Raw genomic sequence first — 10,716 nt, forward strand, 5'->3', positions numbered from 1 at the left:
CTTATTGGTGGATAATGGTGGCCTTTCACGAGCTATTTCTTGGGTGAAAAGCCTAGAGTCAAGCTAGTTTCAATAGATGTAGTGGTAAGTTGGTGCTGCCATTCATGTATTGAGTTTAAGTGAAGGTCAAGTTGCCCTGAGCTGCTGATATGAGCAATGATGTTTCCTTAGTTATTAAGTCACTTTTGGCTTGTCAACTCAGTAGGCGATAGGGGTGTTCGCGGTCTGGATTGGATCGGTTTTGGAAGCAAAACTCATCCGATCCAATCCCTTCGGTTTGATCATGTAATCATCCATTCAGTTTAGATTTTTTTTCAAATCTGATCCGATCCAATCCAATTTTTTTCGGTTTGGATTGGATCAGTTTTCGGTTTTTTGAATATCCTAAAATTAGTTTCATGATTATTGTGCAAATAACATCTTTTATATTGGTTTTGTAAAAAAAAAAAATTGAAATACAAAAATATCAGTAAACAATACTATAGTTGATGAGACGTGACTAAGTTTTTTTTTTTTAGTTTAGTTGATGAGTTAATGGGTCTTGAGTTTAAAAATTTTTGGGTTATAATTGGAGAAAGGACAAATAAGTAGAGGATAATTAATATATTGGATCGGTTTTCATCAACCCATCCGAAAACCGATCCAATCCAATTAAAATTTGCGGTTTTCTTTCGGTTTTTGATTTTTCGGTTTTCGGTTTATTCGGTTATCGGTTTTTCGGTTTGGTTTTCGCGGTTTGAGTCGGTTTGGATCGGTTGATGAACATCCCTAGTAGGCGAGATGTCCACGGTTCACATACGAGTGTGGTTTCTTCAGGGTTAAGTCTATGGTTTATTGGGCCTTCTAGGCTTTTATTGGATTGGACCTTCATATATTAGATCTAAATCACTTCCTAAAAATGAGATAATGTGATATTACGTTGTGATACCTAGGGCTGGCAATATGGGCCAGCCCGCCCCGGTCCGCCACTAGCCCGCCCAAAATGGGCTGGCCCGCCCCGGCCCGTTTTGACAAAATGGGTTAAAAGGAGTAACCTGACCCGTTTTATGAGTGGGCTGGCGGGCTACGGGCCAGCCCGCCTAAAATATAAAAATATAAAAATATAAAAATAAAATACAAAAACTTAAATTCTGCATAAAATCACATAAAAAAATCTGCATAAAAGCATACAAAAATCTGCATAAAATCCTAATGTGCTTATGAAACCAAGAAGATCAGTGTTTAATAATCTGCATATAAATATGCATCTTTCATTCCAAAAATAATAATAAAAAAATAAAATCATATCAGGATAAAATAGAGTAACAAAACAAGTAATAAAGTGTTGTATGAGCAGTCCACATCAATTCAAAAAAGCCACTTGCATGCAGAGAAATCTAAGATACGGAGCTACATAACAATTGGGTAACCTAAAAAAAAAAAAAAAAGGACTTGGCGGGCTAGCCCGCCCCGTGGCGGGCTGACCTATATAGGCTGGCGGGTTTGGCGGGCTGGTGGGTTGAAAAACTCAACCCAGCCCGCCCCATTTGGCAGGCGGGGCGGGCCAGCCCGGCGGGCTCAGCCCATTTTGCCGGCCCTAGTGATACCCATGGTTCTAATGGGAAATAAAAGTATAAAGGTGTTTTTGAAATTACCCTTACAATAATTGAAAAAAATGAAAAACTCGTTCAATACATTCATTTAATTATTGAATTCATATTTTTTAGTCTAACTTTGAATTGATCTTTCATAGTTAAATTTTTGCTTGCATGTGAATTTTTGTTATCTAGATAATGATATACTTATATCGTGGATTCCTAATCAGTTGAAGAGATTTGCAAGCATTAAAATTACTCAAAAGAAAGCTATCATGGATTTTTTTGTCTAAAAATAATCCATTAAAATCTCAATCCAATACAACCTCGTAGTAAAAAAAAATTGTTGAACTTATTTAAAATTTATGTATTACTTGATTTGTGGCCATAAAACAATTGAGAGTGCTATAAAAAATCTCGTTGAATTAATTTTTACTGAAAAAATTAAACCGTTAAAATTTTCACATGTATTGAAAATATTATTGATTAATAAAAAACTCCATGGTAAGTATTAATGAATGAAAATATCTTTATTCAAGAAAATAATCAAAAGTGAGGAGTTCTATGTTTTTTATATAAAAACAACGGTTCAAAGTTATTGGAAAAATGATTAAAATTTTGCTTACATTGTATATTTGTATGCAAATATTATTTTATTAAAAAAATTAAATTATGAAAAATTAATATTTTGTATTGACTATTTTAAGAAAATGTTAAATATTTATTTATTAAAATAATTTTGAAAGCATTGAATTGATTAAAAGAAGGCTTTAATGTTTTTACAATTAATGTAGATAAGTTATCTACATTCACTCTCAAAATGACGTCATTTTTTGTTGTTGAAAGATTAAAAAATTATAATGATAAAGACTATGATTTTCTTGATAACAAAAAATTAAATTATGATTTTCTTGATAAGTTATCTTACATTGTATATTTTGTTGTTGAACAACATAATACAAGGTGCATCAAAATTAAAACCAATTAACAACACTCTTCATAGTAATAGCTTAATTGAAGGTTAGCAAAGGAATATGATTTTCTTGTGTTGGAAAATAACTGCAGGAAGGTGCAACTATCATTAAACTGTTTACATTTGTTGAAGGATGAAATAAAGAACAAGAATATATTCGTGTCTTGAAAGTTTAGATTTGCAGGACCTAACTGAATGCCTCAAATGGCTCAAAATCTTTTATACATACAAATTCTAGTTATATCAACGAGGTTCAGATTGTTGATTTTTGCATTTTATAAGGAAATCGGGTTTTGACTCTCTTAACTGAAAGCTACTTCATGTATCAAAAGAAGCATATCTTGTGTGTCACAAACAGTGCCTTTGACATATAACGAGGTTGACTTTTATATATAATTATATTTTTTTATTGTGGGGTAAATTAGCCAGTTCTAATGATTTCTCTTCTTTGCAGTTATTGATATTATTTTTATCATTAAAGCTTCATATGAATTATCGAAAGATACTAATTTTGGTTTGTATAGGAGGCTATATTTCTACTCTGAGAAACAAATATTGTATGATCCCTTGCTTGGGGTGCTGCAATTGGTTGTAGTTATAGAGTTGAAGGGTATTCCATTGTGAAGGTAGTAACGAAAGCCATGCAAAGCTTTTTATCCTTTGGAAATTTCCCCCCTGAAGTTATGTGATCTCTTCATTGCAACCTCATCTACTTTAGATGCTAATCGTATAATTTGTTCAACTATTTCTGCATAAATATACTTCACATACTGTTTACATAACATGTAAACATTCTAACAATGACATTATATTTGGATGGAAATGGGTATTTGTGCTTGGGGATTATTCTGCACTCTGCACAACTTCACATTGATGCATATTTGTGTACAAACATGTTCATTCTCAATTGGACTAATTAAGAGCACCAGCAAACTTCAAACACTTGGATAAAACAAGAGTGAATATTAAATTTTTGAGTTAAATAAATTCCCATAAACTAAGAAAATAACATAATCAGAAGAATAACAATATATTGAGGTGATAGTTGAAAATAATAACAATTGAAGTTCCATGAATATTAGAGTGATAATTCAAAATAATATAATAAGAACCATAACAATCTATTGCAGAACAAAGTTCCTTAAGAATACTTATCTCTATCCCCTTCCCCACCAGCTTTTGGTTTAGCCATCTATGTCATACTTTTGGACACACTTCCCTCTCATAAATCTTCTTCCCTTTTCTCTCCTCACATAACCACTTTTTCTTCAAGATTTCCAACTGCACTCAAGTTCCATGTTCTCACATTATACTCACCTTGTCTTATACTCATGGTTGCACAGCAACTTGATGAGTATAGTGCCTTCCGTAATGGCTTGTTTGACGAGGAAGTTTACATGGCCCAACCTCAGCATTTGAAGCCTTAGATAAGTCCTTTGTGTGCAAGCTACAAGCTATTTATGCAATTAAACAGGCTGCTAGGGCATGGCTTGAAAGGCTCAATTCTACACTACATAGTTTTGGTTTCCTCTTTAGCAAATGTGACACCTCTCTTTTCATTCAACAGCTGATGACCAAGCTTAATTCTGTTTTTGCTCTCAAACAACTTATCTCTCTTGTCTACTTTTTGGGAATTGAAGTTTAACATCTACCTAATGGTTCCTTATTACTTATGCAATGCAAATATATTGGGAACTTATATGCCAAGGCCCAAAGGAATGATGCAAAGGGTCTCTTTGCACCTACGGTTAGTGGCTGTAAACTCATTAAATATAGCAATGCCTACATGTTCCTATTACCACATCTAAGTCCTGCCATTTACTGTGACAACTTAAGTATGGTGGCCTTATCTCACAATCCTGAACTTCACACTTAAACCAAGCACATTGATCTAGACATATTCTTTGTTCAAGAGAAAGTCATCAACAAGAGCTTGATTATTGCTCATGTTCCAGCTCAAAAGATTAGATTTCTGATGTCCAAACTCCTCACTAACCACAAACTGTGTGGTTGATCTCTTCCAGGTTTTGCAATCACCCAGAGTTTGAAGAGGGGGCTGTAAGAGACATTAAACTACATGTGGACATCATATGGTAACAAGTTGCATGCATATTTTATAATGTCAGTTAATTGCAGAATTGTAAAACCTATTCTCCCCACTCAACATATATCTAACTCAAACTCCCCACACAATGTAAGATCCACATTTATCGTAAACAAAAAACAAGTAGGTAGCCTTGCAGTATATCGGTAACACACATAAATTCAGTTCATAGAGTGACACAAAATTGCTTAAAAGGAAGTGAGATTCACAAAATAGTCAATTCGTAGAAAGCAATTGTTCAACTGCAGTTAGCAAATGTTTCCTTATCCGCTATTTTAAAGTACAATAGTGACGTACAGAGTACACAATCTGCTAATAATATCTTCAGTAAATGAGTTCATTTAGAAAACGGATTCAAATAAGAATATTATTAAACTACTTGAAATTAGTTAAGACTAAAAATATTCAAAGAGACAAGATTTGTGATTGTAGTTAGAAACCAATTAGAAACTCTGGTTTGCTTCATTTAAACCTTAAAAAAATAACAACTCAATTCCAAAACACTATACACTCCCGCCCTGGTTTCATATTGTGATTACCAAATGTCTAAATGTGATAATTTTTTTGCAAGTCCATGAATGTCGACAGATACTTGGGCCCGAGACAAAAAGAGAGAGGATAAAATTAATCAGTTTCCCCAATGGATAAAATTTCCATAGAAAATGCAATGAGACACCAATATTGAAAAATATCAAAATTGATAGAGACCAGTAGAAAATAGATGAAATTATATCAAAGATCTACAAAGTTACCTTCCATTAGGATATAATATCACATCAAATATAAAAAACAGAGCATTAATTCTGTTTCTTGGTTTTCTTTCTGGGCTTGGCCCTCCTTATTAACCTAAAAACAAAAAAGCAGTAACCATGACAAAGAATCAAAACACTCTAACCACGATTCAACAACCTTATTCAATGATCTGCAGCTTCTCTATCAACATTTGGACATATTTTTCTTTCCTTTTCTTTTCTCATGTATCCACTTTTTCTTCAAAGATTTCCAACTGCTCTCAAAATTATCACTAACCCTCATTGCAATCTTGTGAATCTCACTTCTCGAAGGGTACAACAATGCATAAGAGAAAACAAGCTTCATATCATTTGCAAATTCCTCAGTTGCTGTGTACAACCTTTTGTTCAATATGAACTCAATATCCTTCAAACATGTTGGCTTGGATGCAGCCTCATGGTTATCAAGAAACTCCAAAACCTTAACATGAAGAGGTTGTTTGAAAGCCCAACCATCTCTTCCTACCATCATCCTCTTCAAGATCACCCAACACTGCATCATTTTGTATCTTATCTTTCTTGCACTCTAAAGCTTCATTCTTAGACTCAGAGCCTTCTGACGCAGTTCTTGACATTCTTCTTGAGTTTTCTTTGACAAAAGATTTTGTTGATGGGAGTTACAATGAACAAGTATATTATGTCAGTATATATATGGTAAGTATTTGATTGCTGCACGTATAGCAGCCGTAGAAATGTAAACCCCTTAATATATATATATATATATATATATATATATATATATATATATATATATGAGGTAGGATACTTTGATACGAATGTCAAATTTTAAATTTGACAACTCATCTGAGAGCCGTTAGATCAACAAAGGTTAATGGTGTCACGTACTTTCAAATCAGAATCATTGAAATATATATATATATATATATGTGTGTGTGTGTGCGCACGCACTGAAACATAAATTGAGTGAAAATATGATTTACATTATTTCAAACATAATTTGAAAATATTTATATAAAAAATATTAAACATATAAGAAAAATGAGTAAGGGGGTATTTGGCTAAGCTTTTTTTTTTCTAACAAAAGATTTTATTTTATTTTTTAAATGAAAGAATCGTTTTGAGCTATTTTATGTGTTGGATAACAGTTTTTAAAAAAAAAAAGTTAAAACACAATTGTTTTACTTATATTTGCATGATTAGTTTAACTAAAAAATATTTAAAATACTAATTAATTTAAAAATTAAAATCTAAAATTTCAATGAATAAAAATTACAAATAAAAATTTACATTTTATAAAAAATTAAATTAAAATATTTAGGCACTTTAAAAGTATTTCATAATTTAAAATATAAGAATAAATTATAATAAAATAAAATGATTACAAAATACATCTTCTATCTTATACAATATACATCTTTTAAAAAAAAAAATCAACAACAATAGTTAATGTTTAAAAAAAATAAAAACTCAAGTTACAAGTATTATGTAGATAATTTTAAATTTACACAAAATATAAAATAAAATAATTAAAGTATAAATGTATTAATACGAATATATTTAAAATTATAAAATTTATATTCATGGATAATTCAAATAAGATCTAAAGAATGTAATTTTAAAAATATAATATTTCTTTCATTTAAAGGATAAACGAATGTATCTTCGGGTCTGTTGGGCTTAGCTTAAAGCCCAACCCACACACATCACATGGCTTCGAAAACCCTAATTTGCACCTTCATATATTCATAACCTTCAGATTCTCAACCGAGAGGAGCAGCAAAACAACTAACATCAAAAGCCGAAAGGGTTCACCGTGTGCTGTGTGAGTGCGTAAGGGATTGAAAATGGTGTCAGGTTCAGGGATCTGTGCGAAGAGAGTGGTGGTGGATGCACGGCACCATATGCTTGGTCGTCTAGCGTCGATCGTGGCGAAGGAGCTTCTCAACGGGCAGAAGGTGGTGGTTGTGCGGTGCGAGGAAATTTGCATCTCCGGTGGACTCGTTAGGCAGAAGATGAAGTACATGAGGTTCCTTCGCAAGCGCATGAACACCAAGCCTTCCCATGGTCCCATCCATTTTCGTGCTCCTGCTAAGATCTTCTGGCGCACTCTTCGTGGGTCTGTTTTTCTTTTCTTTTCTTTTCTATGAATGAAATGTTAGTTTGAATTTGAGACTTTTTAGGATGAGAGGGTTTTTTTGTTTGATTTGAAATACTGGCTTTTGTTTAATTTTTTTGTCATATCGTCTCTGATTGGTTGGATATTAATTTAAAAATATCATTACTGATTTCTGTTTTTTTGAACCTTTGTGTCTCTTTCATCTCATGTGGTAAATATCTATCTATTAAAAAAGTGAACATTTCTTCACGGAGTACATGTCACTTGTATAGTAGAATAATAATTTTTCCTGTGTCTAAGTTGTAGTGTGATAATAATTTGTTTAGGGGTATGAAATGAAAGTTATTTGTTTGAGGTTATTTGACAATTTGTTTTTTTTTTTAAACCCTGGTCTTCTCTCGTGTTGTGCTTAGTGAAGATGTTTGAAGGATTCTGTTTCTTTGATTTTGTTCTGTAATAATGAAATATCAAATGTAACAAGAAGTCTTCTTGTACAAAGTTTCTGTTAAGAGATTTTGTGATTACTAAATTATTCCTGTGGTTTGCTCTAAATATTTTGAAGAATAGGATGGGTTCCTCAAATGTGGAAAAGGATCAATTTTACCTTATTGTGGGAAGGTTCTGAAAATTTTGTTTTTTATAGGATGATACCACATAAGACAAAGCGAGGGGAAGCTGCTCTTGGTCGTTTGAAGGTTTATGAGGGAATCCCTCCTCCATATGACAAGATGAAAAGGATGGTTGTCCCTGATGCTCTCAAGTAAGTTCTGTCTTTGTGAACTGTTTTTGATGTTAATATTTTACAAATTAACTTTTTATATATATGTTTCTAAAGATGTCCTTTATCTTATGAATATTGAACTAATCAATGAAATCAGGGTGTTGAGGCTTCAGAAAGGACACAAGCACTGCTTGCTGGGTAGATTGTCATCAGAGGTTGGATGGAACTACTATGATACCATTAGGGTAAGTTATTGCTTTCTAAAGTTGTTGTCCCTTTTCTCATGTTGCTCCTAATATTTGAAATGTTCGTTTTATACAAGTGCTAGGCAGGCTTCAAATATTATCTTTATCTAAATCCCTTACTCTGTTTGTTTGCTATTGATCTTTTATGATTGTGCCAATCTGTTTTCTTACCAGAATTAGGAATATAGATGATCCATAAAGTTGTTATTTACTTATTCATGTTAGTTCAATCTTTAGGCGAGATGAAATGTTGGAAATTTGGTGTGTTGTACTATGTAATTTGTGTTTTGGGAATTGGAAATAATTATTATGTTTACTGAAGTGAGCAATTGTTTTGTTTCTCACAGGAGCTTGAAAAGAAGAGAAAGGACAGAGCACAGTTGGTTTACGAGGGAAAGAAGCAGCTCAACAAATTAAGGGTGAAAGCTGAAAAGGTTGCTGATGAGAAGCTTGGTTCCCAACTTGATGTTCTTGCTCCAGTTAAGTACTGAGTAGTCTTTGTTAGTGTTTAGATTTTTGATGTGACTTATACCAAATCGAACTCCCTCTCAATTTTGTTGGTGATTGTATTTGTCATTGGACCCTAGATCTGATAATCTTGGAAGCTGTTTTTATTTAATTGTGTGCTTTGTAGAATTGTTTCATCCAGATAATTTCCATTGCCTTAAAAAAAATTGACTATGGGTTATCATTCTTAGCCTTATCCTAGAGTAATTTTTTTTGAAATTTTTAACTTTGATGGTGATGGACGGTTTATTTCTGGTAATAACAAGCGTTTTTTTTTTTGAGTTTTTTTGGGAATAATCACATTGCTTTTCCCCTTGTCTTTTTTTGCCCAATGAAGCTCTGTTTTCTACAGTTGTGGCCGTTACCTTCCCTTAACTAGTAAAAAAGCATTTTTATTAAAAAAAGGCGTAACAATACGAATTTTAAGGATGGCCGTTTTGACGTGGGAGAAATCAAATGGAAATGCCTCTATCACATTTAAGTGACAATAGGAATATTGAAATTTAGAACACCGATGGGCATTGAGGCTTAATTGATTTCATTCTGATTGAGACTTGATCAATTACTTTCAGTGCGATAATGTGATTCGGAAATGGACTATGATGAGAGGGGGATGTATGTCTACAATACAAGAATGATGGATTTATAAGTATTCTAAACTTATTCAGTGCCAAACTTAACCTGGAATCAATTGAACAAATCTATTCATTTCTTTGGACCAGAAGAATAGTTTTGTATGATTCTGGATATAATGGTCACTGACTCACTGTATCCTCACTACTTTGCTAGAGCATACTACTTGCTCACTTGAAAGATTAACAAAGGTTAGGTGGTTTGTGTTCACATTAAGGGTGATGTGGAAAAGCAAAATATATAATGGGAACAAATACAATCTTCATTAGTGGATAAATTCTATCGGAAAAGCGTTACCTACTATAATATCTTGGAAAAAATACATATTTGATTAATACTTTCAACTATTACAATATTATGGTGCAAAGGTTTTGATGATATTTTATATTTTATCTAATATGTATCACTTTGTGTCTTGTGTGGTATTCATAAAAATTTATGTATAATGATCTTTCGGTTGTAACTCGTAACAATCAACAGTAAAGAGTGAATTCAGATTTAAAGTAATTTTGACATTGTGCAATTCCGATGAAGTCAACATCTACACATGAGAGAATTTAGCAAAGAAACAAATATTGTAGATTCTTCAAATACAACATGGAAGAATATATAAATCAATCGACAAAACTAATACGAATATAATATTATATATCCATATAATTATTTCTTTTTTTTTGGTGGTAAATCCATACTTTTATGATTTACAAGAAAACAATATTAATGAGATTATAACGTTTTTATTTTGCAAGATGTATTAGAAAAATATTTCTGCTTTTGCTATATATATATATATATATATATATATATATATATATATATATAATTTTTGAAAAAAGTGTATCATTTTAAAGGACTTAAAGTTGTGTCATTTTAAGTGAAAGAAAAAGATAGGAGGAGAGAGAGTAAACAAAAAAATATAAAGATGTGAGTCTCACTTTTTTCTGAGAGCGAAATAACACAAGTTGTGTGTGTCATTTAAAAGAACAAACATTTCCCCCGTAATTTTTAATGCCATGTTCAGATAAAAGTGAGTGTACTTCATTTTGAAAAAGAGTGGCAGAAAAAAAAAAACAAATTGCCGCAAAACAGAC

The 10,716-nt window shown here is 32.1% G+C and overlaps 1 protein-coding gene across 2 annotated transcripts; it reads left to right on the plus strand.

The window, feature by feature from the left end:
- The first annotated feature begins 7,158 nt into the window (after window positions 1-7,158).
- LOC133310848 (large ribosomal subunit protein uL13w) lies at window positions 7,159-9,181 on the plus strand. 2 transcript variants are annotated; one of them, XM_061511849.1, is made up of 4 exons: window positions 7,159-7,519; window positions 8,163-8,279; window positions 8,398-8,485; window positions 8,812-9,181. In XM_061511849.1, exons 1-4 carry the CDS (start codon window positions 7,248-7,250, stop codon window positions 8,974-8,976), a joined length of 642 nt encoding a protein of 213 aa, XP_061367833.1. In that variant the 5' UTR covers window positions 7,159-7,247; the 3' UTR covers window positions 8,977-9,181. The 2 variants fall into 2 exon arrangements, with proteins under 2 accessions (XP_061367833.1, XP_061367834.1); XM_061511850.1 differs by having other exon boundaries at window positions 8,833-9,179.
- The last annotated feature ends 1,535 nt before the right edge of the window (window positions 9,182-10,716 follow it).

The sequence above is a fragment of the Gastrolobium bilobum genome, unplaced genomic scaffold (assembly GCF_033153095.1).
Source record: "Gastrolobium bilobum isolate Gb01-03AN ecotype WA unplaced genomic scaffold, APGP_CSIRO_Gbil_v1 utg1262, whole genome shotgun sequence".
Lineage (NCBI taxonomy): Eukaryota > Viridiplantae > Streptophyta > Magnoliopsida > Fabales > Fabaceae > Gastrolobium > Gastrolobium bilobum.

Excerpts from the sequence above, each read along its gene's own strand:
- LOC133310848 (XM_061511849.1), top strand. The coding sequence starts at position 7,248 with ATGGTGTCAGGTTCAGGGATCTGTGCGAAGAGAGTGGTGGTGGATGCA. Across the intron at positions 7,520-8,162 it reads TTCTGGCGCACTCTTCGTGG|GATGATACCACATAAGACAA; the intron begins GTCTGTTTTTCT and ends TGTTTTTTATAG. Across the intron at positions 8,280-8,397 it reads GTTGTCCCTGATGCTCTCAA|GGTGTTGAGGCTTCAGAAAG; the intron begins GTAAGTTCTGTC and ends CAATGAAATCAG.